At 45.2% G+C, this 11,968-nt stretch overlaps 2 protein-coding genes across 3 annotated transcripts; one reads left to right on the top strand and one right to left on the bottom strand.

Annotated features, from left to right (window-relative positions):
• Positions 1-35: 35 nt before the first annotated feature.
• nelfa (negative elongation factor complex member A) lies at positions 36-5,521 on the top strand. The gene is made up of 11 exons (XM_079184736.1): positions 36-503; positions 1,479-1,650; positions 1,838-1,999; positions 2,119-2,208; positions 2,340-2,464; positions 2,561-2,630; positions 2,725-2,825; positions 2,967-3,075; positions 3,229-3,560; positions 4,120-4,219; positions 4,679-5,521. Exons 1-11 carry the CDS (start codon positions 294-296, stop codon positions 4,861-4,863), a joined length of 1,656 nt encoding a protein of 551 aa, XP_079040862.1. The 5' UTR covers positions 36-293; the 3' UTR covers positions 4,864-5,521.
• A 168-nt stretch (positions 5,522-5,689) lies between these two features.
• On the bottom strand, positions 5,690-10,653 carry faah2b (fatty acid amide hydrolase 2b). Of its 2 annotated transcripts, none has more exons than XM_079185118.1 (11): positions 10,366-10,653; positions 9,730-9,812; positions 9,160-9,296; positions 8,833-9,042; positions 8,523-8,642; positions 8,245-8,380; positions 7,920-8,037; positions 7,714-7,833; positions 7,060-7,177; positions 6,613-6,801; positions 5,690-6,512 (listed from the first exon to the last, which is right to left on the bottom strand). In XM_079185118.1, exons 1-11 carry the CDS (start codon positions 10,558-10,560, stop codon positions 6,337-6,339), a joined length of 1,602 nt encoding a protein of 533 aa, XP_079041244.1. In that variant the 5' UTR covers positions 10,561-10,653; the 3' UTR covers positions 5,690-6,336. The 2 variants fall into 2 exon arrangements, with proteins under 2 accessions (XP_079041244.1, XP_079041245.1); XM_079185119.1 differs by having other exon boundaries at positions 7,066-7,177.
• Positions 10,654-11,968: the final 1,315 nt, after the last annotated feature.

Here is an 11,968-nt window from a genome sequence, read left to right as displayed (position 1 = left end):
AAAGTGCATCTTTCTGTCAGTTAATTTACCCACGCAGTTACATTTGTAAAGTCAAATTCACCCTTCTTTCACTTTATTAAAAACAAACATATGGACAAACAAAACATAAAACATATGGACAAACAAAACATAAAATGTGAATTATACCTATTTTTTTTTTTTTTTACATTTCTTTTATTATGGCTCAATGTTTTCAAATGACCCGACCTTCTGCATACTGGGCGGGGTCCTAACTGTTGTCTTTAGGTAGCCCGTTAAAATGCCCGAACTAAAAAAACACTTCTTTTTCCAAGATGGCGTCGATGAAGGACAGCGACACGGGACTGTGGCTTCACAACAAATTGGGATCCACGGACGAGCTGTGGACGCCTCCCAGCATCGCTTCCCTCCTCACCGTGTCGGTGATAGACAACATACGGCTGTGCTTCTCCAGCTTATCGCCGCCGGTGAAGCTGAAGCTTCTGCTCGGGATGCTGCATCTCCCCCGGCGGACCGTTGACGAGGTGGGTTAGCTTAGCTGTTAGCACGACAGCTAAAAAAGGCTAATACCTCAAATACAAGAAACACAAAGCCGCTGTTATTCCTGCGACTGGTCCTGGCTTTTTTTTACCTCGGTTTGTGGAGAACAGCATCTATACGAATTATATATATGTAGCTATACGACTAACTACTTGAGGTTAACACACAGACGTTTTCTCAGCGGCGGTGTACACCAGGAAACATTAGCCTCTAGGTTCTCCCGCAGACATTATGGTGGGATGGGCACAGCTAGCTGACTGAGCTGGAGGGCGGTACCAGCATATCTAAAACCCGTCATAATGCACAACTGCTCCCAGTAGACCACACGCAACATTGTGCAATATAAATACACTGTGCAACACAACGAATACACTGTATGTAGATATCACGATTATCTTATCGTAATATTCATGCATATTCAGACAGTTTGTTATAAACAAACTAAAGTCTTATCTGCTCTGAGATGTTATTAGTCTGTAATTAGTTAAAGCAGTAGAACCTCGTTGTAATTACAAGTAAAAGCTCTGCACAGTGCACAAGTGTTACACAGAAATGTATGTATATTAATAATAAAGATAAAACAACTTGACTTGTTCCTAATCGGAGAGTTATATATATTGTTTTATGTATTACTGATTATTTACTGTGTTGTAGCTGCTCAAAGTGGAGCTAATTTAAACTACTTGACATGAGGGCAGCAATAAATAGTTGTTTTCATTGTTGATTATTCTGCTAATTAGTCTCTTCACTATTAAACCTGTAAGGTCCATCACAGAGATGAAGGTGACACCTTCAAATTGCAAACAACTGAACTTAAAGATAAAAAATATTAAAAGAAAATAAGCAAATGGGACAAACATAGTTAGTTAAACAGTCATAAGTTGTTCTCAGGCAGCATAAGACGTTCTCTTTTGTTACTTAAAGTGGTTTCACTAACACCGTCGTCTTCTTCTCCCCAGATGAAGGAGGCGCTGTCGGAGATCATCCAGCTGGCTACGGTGGATTCAGAGCCGTGGGTGCTGATGGTCGCCGACATCCTCAAGTCCTTCCCAGAGACCGGCTCTCTCAATCTGGACCTGGAGGAGCAGAATCCAAATGTGCAGGATATTCTTGGAGAGCTCAGGGAGAAAGGTAGGAGGATGCGTCTCTGTGGTGCATATACCGTTAGCAAGTGATGTATTTCCCGAACATTACATATATGCTGATTGTCGGGTTGTGAAGTGAGTGTTGAAGCAGCCACAGACGGAGATATGACGTACTCTGTAGTAATCTGTCCTGTGGTAAATAGCCGGTTAATCTCCTCTCCTCCCCTCCCCAGTGGGCGAGTGCGAGGCCTCTGCCATGCTTCCTCTGGAGTGCCAGTACCTGAACAAGAGTGCGTTAACCACTCTGGTGGGACCCCTCACACCCCCCGTCAAACATTTCCAGCTGAAGAGGAAGCCCAAGAGTGCAACCCTCAGAGCAGAGCTGCTGCAGAAATGTAAGTTAGAAACTTCAATTATTACAAAAGTTTTACTCTCCCATGGAGGTAGTTGAGTTTCCCCTTAAAGTAAAATTCAAGAATCTTCAATGGTGCATTCTTTATCTTTTATTTTCCAGCCACAGAGACGGCCCAACAGCTCAAAAAGACAGCCGGAGTGCCTTTTCATGCCAAAGGGAGAGGATTGGTCAAAAAGATTGACACTACTAGTGAGTTAAAGATGCATCACACACATGTACCATGTACCATACATCATCGCTTATTCCAGCTGTGGCCAGGAAACCTTGTATTCTGACTTGTGTCACCATTGCTGATACGCGTGTCAATATTTGCGTCACAGCTCCTCTCAAGGGGATTCCCAAGGCCCCGTTCCGCAGTCCCACTGCCCCCAGTATATTCCCCCCCAGTAACCGCACGCCTATCGCCCCAGCACGGACGCCCCTGCGTAAAGAGAGGGGGGTCAAGGTAATTTTTCATTTCACACAGTTATTTGTATAATTGATGTGCTTGAGGTTTGAATTTTTCTTACAATTGTGCTTTTTTCTTTTTGGTCCTTTTCAGCTTTTAGATATTTCCGAGCTGGATATGGTCGGAGCTGGAAGAGAGGCTAAGAGGAGAAGAAAGACTTTGGGTAAATGCATTTCCATCCCTCCATCCGCCCAAGTGTCAGAGCTCCACCATGAAATGTATGAGTGTCCGTGTGTTCATGTTTTCTTCTGCTTTAGAAACGGAGGCTGTCGAGAAAGCAGCCAAAGAAGAAGCCGCAGCCGCAGCGGTGGTGGAAAACACGACGCCCGACTACGCCGCCGGCCTCGTCTCTGCACAGGTGCCTGACTCCACATTGTTGACGTCACTCAAACGTTCTGGATTTCTCCCGTTTCCTCTCATATCACCCCCCCCCCTCCTCGCTGTCCCGCTCTGCTTTTCTCTGGGTCTATCGTAACAAATGCTGTTTTTGGTTTTTCAGAAACTCGGGGCGTTGAACGAGAATCCTCTGCCGTCGACGAGCTACCTCCCCGCCACACCCAGCATGGTCCCCTCCTCCTCTTACATTCCCAGCTCCGAGGCCCAGCCAGGTGAGACAAAGCCACAAAGCTTCGTATTGTTGGCTGGCATGCAGCCAGGGCGCAATGCTTTCATGCATTTATTAGTTCAAAGAGGCAGAGAGAACGTCAGCAGAGCCTCATGTCAAACTCACAATGTCTTTTCTTCACCAACCTCCTCTGAAGCCAACGCCGGTGGTTCTGGACGGGACACGCTGCAGTCGTCTGCTCGCCAACCGGAGGAGTCTGCAACGGCCGGCGCCGGCGCCACCGCCACCTTACCGGGCCAGTACAAACAGAGAACGCCCATGTACAACGCAGGCAACACGGCCAACCCCGCAACCCCCACGTCCCCCAGCACGCCGGTCTCCACCCCGGCCAGCAACGGGCCCCCGGCAGCTGCGACGGCCAGCCAGCCGGAGACCCCCACCCAGCCCCCCAGCACACCTCAGACCCCCACCACGACGCCCACCCCTATGCCGGCACAGCCCCAGCCCAAAAAGAATCTATCACTCACGGTAAGATGGAAACAGAGAGCGTTTAATCTTCGTCTTTGATCATCTCAGACCCCACTCATGTCCTCCACCCTGAATATCAGCTTCTTCCCTCAGGCAGACGCTTCAGAGTCCCCAAGTGCAGGCTCAACCGCTTTAAGAACTCCTTTGTCCCCTTGTCCATCAAAGCCCTAAATGGCAAGCTAGCCAGAGCTTAACCCCTGTAACACAGATTTTTTTTTTCTTTCTTAAATTCATTTTTGTATTTTTATTATCTTAACTATACACTACAGGTGTGAAATGTATTTGTTGGCTGGTGGTAGTCTTTTGCATGTACAGTAGGTACTGTGTGTGCGGGTATGTGGACTGCAGACAGTCTGTGTATGTAATGTATGTATGCAATATGTTACTTGTATTGTTTTAACAGCAGACACTGTATGTATGTTTCCAAGACAAATTTCCTTCGGGACAATAAAGTCTATCTTATCTTAAGCTCCTCCTCTGTATGACTGTAACTGTATGTAAGCTCCTCAGTGTTCCTCTCAGCTAGCTAAATTCTGTTACTGCTGTTACTGCTCCTCAGAGAGACCAGATGTACGCGGCCCAGGAGATGTTCAAGACGGCCAACAAGGTCACCAGACCAGAGAAGGCCCTGATCCTGGGCTTCATGGCTGGATCCAGAGGTACAGCAGTAATCTCACTAGAAGAAGAACCGCCTTTTTCTGTCCCAGTAAACTTGATCTCCTCTTTCTCACAACGCCCTTCTGATACTGAGTGACTAACACACATTGTCAAAATGTGCAAGCATAAGTAATCCATCTTGTCCCTCGGGATGTTAATAATTAACCGAGAAATCTTGAAAATTAAGAAAAACTGAGCGAAACTCAGGAGCAGCTTGTCGGCGCTGGTCCACCTTAAGTGAGCCTGAGCTAACCGCGTTCACTTTAAACAGCAGGTCAGGTTGTGTCGTAGACATTTCAGTATTACAAACTCTCAGTGGACGTCCGCCACGTGGGTTTAGTTTTTTAGTTTGTGCGTCGATTGTCGGTGCAGTTGGACAGCTCGTCAGGCGTTAACAACCACATCGCCCTGCATGACGAGACACTAATCCTCCCAGATAACAACCGCGTTCTGTCTTGCAGAGAACCCGTGCCCGGAGCAGGGGGACATCATCCAGATCAAACTGAGCGAGCACACGGAGGTCCTGCCCAAAGCCGACGGCACCGGCAGCACCACCATGCTGGTGGACACCGTCTTTGAAATGAACTACTCCACGGGACAGTGGACCCGCCTCAAGAAATACAAACCCATCACCAACACCTCCTGAGGCGCTTCACTTTCTCAACAAAAAATAATCTCACACACACACACACACGCGTACACACACACCCAAAATTTCTTATCCACTTCAAAGAACCCACGTTTACACGCTTACAAAGTATTTGCATTCACATTTGGGCCAAATCGAGCACCCGGCGGTCGAGAAGTCGTCAAGGAGAGAACGATCCTCCCTGTTCCTGCACCGCCAGACTGCAGGAGTCTTTGAAGAATAGTTCTGTACTTTCTGTTCGGTTGTTTCCCCTTTTTATTGTTTCAGTTTTTAGGTCACCGCCGGCCCCCCGAGTAACGCTGTGGTCAGAGATTCATACGAGTCTGATCAGAGGAGTTATTCTCACGGCAGGTCACCTTCCAGCATTTTGTGCTCTTGAGCTACAAGCATGTCTAAACGGAGGACGGGGCCGTCTGTAGAGTTCTGTATGAACGTCACATTCGCAGGCTATCTTCTACCCTTCAGAACAGAATGAGGGTTTGTGACATTAACAAAAGAACAATAATGTCGACGTAGAGGTGACCAAAAAAATAAAGAAGAAGCGCTGAGTTCTCAATGCTGACAAGTTCTGTTTGGAGCCTTCTGGTGGATGTTTTATCCCTTTTTCATCCTTTTTTTTTTCAAAGAAGGGAAGAAAATAAAGTGACACCAGATTCCAGTGAGATGTTTCTGTCTTACTCACTTTAAGGGAATTTATCCGGATTTCCTGTTTGTGTACGCTTCATACACATACACTGTTTGTTTAGTGAGAACTGGTTTAACTTTAGTCTGTAGTTAAACAATAGCCAGGTTGTGTTTTTCCATTTCCCCCAAAAAAGGAACAACCAAGTGTTGACCTGACCTGCTGCAGAAATAGTGTTTTGTTATGAGAAGTCATAAATGAGAGAAAGTATTCGCACACTTTTTTTTTTTTTTAATGAAATTAAACATAAAGCAGACTCCACTATTGATTAACTGCTGTTCTGCAGCATTCACATTAAAACACAACTAGGGTTGTGTCATCTGTCTACTGTTGTTCCTGCGTAGTTAAACCCTCCACAGCCACACAGGTGTTTCATTATTCTGACCACACTTAGTTTAGTGTATATGGAGTCAGGTAAACATCCGCTCCACTGAGCGCACGTCTTAGAACAACAGGACCCAGCTGACCGTCACTAGCACCATGTTAAGATTATTCAGTCACAAAAAGCCTTGTTATGTGTGTTAATGCTCAATTTCCACTTATATATAAAATCTCTCTTTTAAAGCTTGTGCTCATGATGCAATCGTCTCTGAACAGAGTAAATCATAAACATATTATTGGAACAACTCATTAGTGCAAACATCTCTTCCATTTAAACTGATTGTGCCTCTTTGTGTACTACGGCAAGCAGCCAGGCAGGGAACAGATTACCACGATCCAGTCCGGAGGTTTTGGTAATCGCTGTCTGCATATGAGTGTTTGGTTGTGTTTTTTTTTGTGTGTTTTTTTTAGTTGGCCCCGGGGTCCCTCCAGCCTCCGAACGTCTTCTCCAGGTAGAGAGCCACCTCCAGGGTCAGGCGGTCCTGCAGCTTCCCGGCACCGACCTGCACCCCCAGGGGCAGACCCTCCTCGCCCAGACCCAGAGGGCACTGGGTGACCGGCAGCCCGAGGGTGTTGATTATAGCTGGAGGTAAGGAAGGAAGGAAATAAGACTGAAGCACTTTCTTTCACAGCTGCGCTGAACACTCGAGGCCGGCCTGTGTGCACTCTTGACGAGGACTGACCTGTGTAGGCGCAGTCGCTCAGCCTGAAGAGCGGGTGGTGGTGTTTGGGAGCCACTCTGGGGTGAGACGGGTAAAGAAAAACCCCGTCGGTGCCCAGCAGCTCGTCCATCTCCTTCTGCAGCTTCTCCTTCTGCTGCGTGAGGAAGGCGGAGGGTTTGGCAACGCGGACCATCTCCATCAGGGCCAAACCTGAACACAACACACACACACACAGAGTTCATGGAAACTTGTGCAGCTGCATATTTAAGACATCTACATATCTCATGAGTTGTACAGCTACACATAAGTACACTATTGTTTAAAATGTGTCTAATGACGGCAGTTTCAGACTTCATGACTGCCAATAGGATTATCTTCTCATTCTTTGTTTTGTTTTAACATATAACTGATGATTTTTGCAGTCTTTGGGTGGTGATTAAAGTTAAAATAAACTGTATTTTTACCCACTCTTACCGATAGCAGCTATGGTATGCTCTGATTTTCCCATCGTCCATTTCAGCAGCTCCCAAAAAGGCCACGCGGGTTGTCCTGGTTCCCCCATCAGCTCAGCGAACGGCTGCGGAGGCTAAGGAAAGGACACATTTTACACTTGGTTATGTTGTCTTTCACAAAGTCACACAAAGCAGCGCTGCAGCTAGTGCTACCTAGCAACAGACGTGTGGTTCAGGCTGCTGACACTAACCTGCATTAGTGACTTCAAACAGTAGCGAACAGCTAATACACACAACATATTAAGAGAGACGTGCATCTGAAGAAAGCAGCCAGAATACAGACGTCATTGTGTCACTATAATCTGCCTCTGATAAATCTCACAGGGTTTTGTCAATTGCAGTAATACCACATGTGTACATGCTGTGGATTTCTTATTTTCAGTTAGAAGAGTAAAGCGGGTTTGCCCCTGTGTGTGTGTGTCATGCTGTGCCTGTGCAGCTGAACAGATTAGTGAAGCATTTCTTGGCAGCAGACGACAATAGGTGCCGTTATTCTGCCTGCTTTCTTTCACTGATTAGATCTTCTGTTATCCTTCATTCTACGACCTGAAAAATGATTAAAAACACACACACTGCTCTGTGCAGACACACGTGGATGAGGAGGAGCTACCTTGCCCTCCTTGTCAGGAAGACCCATGTAGGCGTCCCAGATCTGGAAGCCGTAGCGGAGCTCAGGGAAACGCACTTCTTGGACGTTCACGCCGAGGTCGGCCTCCAGGCGCTCCACCACCTGGAGAACATCACGGCAGGATTTGAACTCTGAGAAAACCCTTTTCCTGTTACAGGCTAAAGACAGGAAGCTGTGTTAAGACGCACCTTCCTCTGAACCTCTATGAGCTCTTTGCTGACTGGGTACGTTGCTGGAGAGCCGCCATCGTGGGGGATGGTGAAGAACCGCAGCTTCTTCAGGTCAACCTTTGTGTCTAAGGACAACCTGAATACAGATGTGTGAAGAAATACTGCAAATCAGACAAACGTGGCACCTCAGACATTTGATCTGTGTGTGTGTGTCTCCTGATGATTGCCATATTTGCATCTCAGCAATTTGATAAAACCGGCTGCATGCCAGAAAGCCTCTTATGTCAATATCATAACTGCACATGCAAAGAGAGACGCATCTGCTGCGAATAAGAGCTCCTACATGTGAGCGTTGGGTCCCGCCATGATCCTCAGCATTGGCAGCAGGTCCTCGGCGTAGCGGCACATGGGACCACTGCTGCAGTACTCTTCTTGTCTGCCGGAGCAAGCAGGGTAGTGGTTCACAATAGACACGACACCTACAGACACACATCAGTCACGGTGAAGTACGGTGGGGTAATGTGTTCTTTAAACTATAAAAAGGTGCAGCGGAAAACAAGCTGTAAACACAAGTATTAGTATTTAGGTACAACTAAGCATTTCACGTTTAGTTTCTCTTACCAGGTGTGGTTTTATGGCCAAATATTCCGTTGAAGAAAGAGGGCATGCGGATGCTGCCGCCGATGTCTGAGCCGATGCCTATGACTGCGCCTGCTCCTCCCAGTATGCTGCCCTCCCCACCTGAGGCCGGCCGGGGGGGAAAGAGGACGTAAATAGAGAGGGAGGAGAGGTAAGTGAGTGGATCTGCTTGATCTTGTTCAACTTTCTCCCATGTAGCAGTATTACCTCCAAAACATGTAAACAGATTTTGATTCTGTGTGTAAAAGTGGTGCAGCCTTAAACTCACAGTTTAGTTTGAACAGTTTCTAACCTGAACTTCCTCCCGGTATCCTCTCGAAGTCGTACGGGTTGTTGGTGATGCCGTAGAGGTGGTTGTTGGACTCCCACCACATGCACAGCTCACTGGTGTTGGTGACGCCCATCGGGATGGCACCCGCTCGCTTCAGCTGGGCCACCGGAGCGGCGTCGACGGTGGCCACGACTCCTTTCCTGGAGACCAAACCGACGGTGAGGGGCATACCTGCGAGATGGAAATCAAAGCTAAAGAGAGTCAAGAAAGCTGCCTCAACATGTTACGTACAAATGATACTAGTGATTGGATGTATGTGAAGTAAAGTAAAGTGTTTGTGGGAGTTACCCTGGAGGGCGAAGGACTCTTTGACAGAGAGTGGGACTCCCAGTAAAGGCAGGCGATCCTCCAGCACCTCCTCTCCGCCGGTTTCCTCCTCGATCAGCTTGTCGACCTGCGTCGCCTCCTGGAGGGCGCTGTCGAACCTGGGCAGAGGATTATTTCACCCAATTATGTTTAATAACTGTTTAAAGGGGGTCTTCATTTTAAGATTATGCATCATAGTGGAAGCTGTAAACATGGCAGGTCTTACCATTTAATTATGAAACAATTCACAGTGGCAAATTACAGCTTTTCAGTGCAAATATGACAGATGATGGAGTACATATTGTAGAGGGGTAAAGGTAAAAAGTTAAAGATAAATGATAATTTAGCTCCAAACAAAGAGGAATATGTATTAATAAAACAAACATGGGAGCACAATATGGCTGGAACAAACTATTGTTTTATTATCTGATTCTAGATTCATTGTCTATGCATTGTCCTACAATAGTGGGGAAAAAAGAGCACTTTTTGTATTCAAAAGTTGCAGCTCTATAGCACAATAAACATATCAGATGACAGAAGATTCTTTCTTGCCTGTCTTTAGTAAAGGCGTTCAGAAAAGGGTTGACTTCCTGGATCCTGTCAATGTAAGCTCGCACCACCTCGACACTCGACACCTGCAGAAACACCACAGGTAGACTACACAGGTGCTGTACATGCTGTCAGGATTAGATACAACTATTACAGCGCATTCCTCCAGGTGAGCTCATGACAAGAGAGGGAAAGAAGACCCTTTATAGTGATAATGTTACTTGTTGTGTTCCTCTGCTAACATGTGTTAAGGCACGGCCGTACAGCTGGGTTGCATTTTGCATTATACATTATTGTGCTGGTTGTTTTCTTTATTAACCTTTTATTAACCTGTTTATAATATGTAAAACTGAAGATATTCACATTTCAACATAACTTTCCGAAGACACTGCTGCAGGGACATTATAGAGCAGCTGTTACCATCGTGTCCACTTTATAATGTGTATTAATAGCCACACTTGTTCTTATTCCACAGGTGCTGCTGTCTTATTGGCTGTAATAAGGCTAAAAGCGAGCTCCAGGGATGTGAGACATTAAATAATCGTACTGACGAGATCTGACCATTTATAAGCCAATTAACCAGGCTAAATCTCGTCCCGTCCAGCGGCGCTTGTCTGGTAGTTTGACCCGGGTACACACCTCTTTTCTCCGGATCTTCCTCGCGAGCTGCGTCGCTGACACGAGGAGCAGAGGGTTCATGACGCGCGGCAGCTTCCTCTTCAACGACTCCTCTGCTGCTCCGCGAGGGGACAGGAGCCGAAACAGCATGTAGAAGACCCCCATGACCGCCTTGGCGAGCCATACCTGAGCCTTTTCCAGACGGGTCAGTGCCATGTTTGCAGGACGGAGGTGGTCGGTGGTCGCTCGGCTGTGGTGGTCACGCCGGACTGAACTCCTCCCAGCTGACGGCGGCTGATACAGTGAGAACACAAACCTGCTACATCACTTTGACACAGGTTAGTAAGGACAGAACCGGAAGTTCACGTTTTGCTTCTTTTTTTTTCTATCTACACATTTTAAATAATCTCTGTACTATTATGAGTGTTTTTTTTTAATGTTCACTAGCGAAGAAATATTTCTAATAAAAACAAATATATATATATATATATATATATATATATATATTTTTTTTTTTACTGCAAGCCCTGCACAATGTTGGCCATAGGTCTATCATGTATTCAGTAATTAGTAGGCCTCGTATACGTATTGCATTGCTGCTTTGTGTTCTATATTGTTAAATTACAGTGTTAAAACTGTCACAATCTCCATCAGTAGAACTAGAAGAAGACCATGAGATGGGTTGAAAAGAGCCCAAAAAACATAGTAAGTCGATCTTAAATTAAGATTTTCATGTATTTATTCACCTATTGGTCATTATTATGAGGATCCAGAATTACCCTTCAAGTTAAATCTGAACTTGTAAGACTTTCAAATACGAGCTTTTATTTTGAAAACAATGACCGGAATAGAGCCTTTATTTTGTCTAGCTTGATGATGACCTATATCGTCCTCCGAGGTATCAAAGTTCATTTTTACCTCCGGATTAACAAGTGATTTAGTTTGGTTTTGTGAGTAGCTCTTTTTTCCAGAGTCATTAACATGCTGAGTCGGCCATTTATTGCAAAATTATGTAAAATCAAATTCACAGAAAATTCCCATGATTTTTCCCCCCAGGATCAAGAAATACTATAATATATAATATACTGCAGCTCAACCCCACCATCCCAAAAAATGTGTTACTAGACATTAAGAACCTCACATTATATATATTACTTTAACTATGTTTTCTTCTGATCATCTACATCAAGTAAAGGTTTCTGAGAATGTTTACTCAAGTACTATTTAAGTATAATATACAAGATACTTCCATTTTATGGACTATATACTTCTACCCCATTACATTGACAGCTTTAGTTATTATAATTACATACCATATTCAGATTAATGATATAAAAATATAAACAAACAAAGAAACCGCAGCAACATTTTCTCAAGTATTGTACTTCAGTACAATTTGTGGTATTTGTTCTTTACTCGAGTATTTCCATTTTGTGCTACTTCTGCTTTATTAGAATCTGAATCGGAACTGTTTATTGCCAAGTACGTGACGCATACAAGGAATCTGGCAGGTGAATGGTGCTTAAAAATAAACACAGTGCAATAATCAAGACATAATTTAATAATAGAGAAATATTAATATGTGCAATAATGTGGGAGCTGATGTTCAGCTTGAGGTCCTGGG

The sequence above is a fragment of the Pholis gunnellus genome, assembly GCF_910591455.1.
Source record: "Pholis gunnellus genome assembly, chromosome: 23".
Classification (NCBI taxonomy): Eukaryota; Metazoa; Chordata; class Actinopteri; order Perciformes; family Pholidae; genus Pholis; species Pholis gunnellus.
The sequence above is the reverse complement of the archived record's forward strand: the minus strand, read 5'-3'. Positions and strand labels throughout refer to the sequence as shown.

What these genes read in the sequence shown, in the direction of transcription:
- nelfa (XM_079184736.1), top strand. Translation starts at nt 294, where the DNA reads ATGGCGTCGATGAAGGACAGCGACACGGGACTGTGGCTTCACAACAAA. An exon ending in AGCAGAGCTGCTGCAGAAAT is followed by an intron (nt 2,000 to 2,118) that starts GTAAGTTAGAAA and finishes TTTATTTTCCAG; the next exon opens with CCACAGAGACGGCCCAACAG. An exon ending in GAGGAGAAGAAAGACTTTGG is followed by an intron (nt 2,631 to 2,724) that starts GTAAATGCATTT and finishes CTTCTGCTTTAG; the next exon opens with AAACGGAGGCTGTCGAGAAA.
- faah2b (XM_079185118.1), bottom strand. Translation starts at nt 10,560, where the DNA reads ATGGCACTGACCCGTCTGGAAAAGGCTCAGGTATGGCTCGCCAAGGCG. An exon ending in AGAGTCCTTCGCCCTCCAGG is followed by an intron (nt 9,043 to 9,159) that starts GTAACTCCCACA and finishes TCCATCTCGCAG; the next exon opens with GTATGCCCCTCACCGTCGGT. An exon ending in CATAGCTGCTATCGGTAAGA is followed by an intron (nt 6,802 to 7,059) that starts GTGGGTAAAAAT and finishes TGTTGTGTTCAG; the next exon opens with GTTTGGCCCTGATGGAGATG.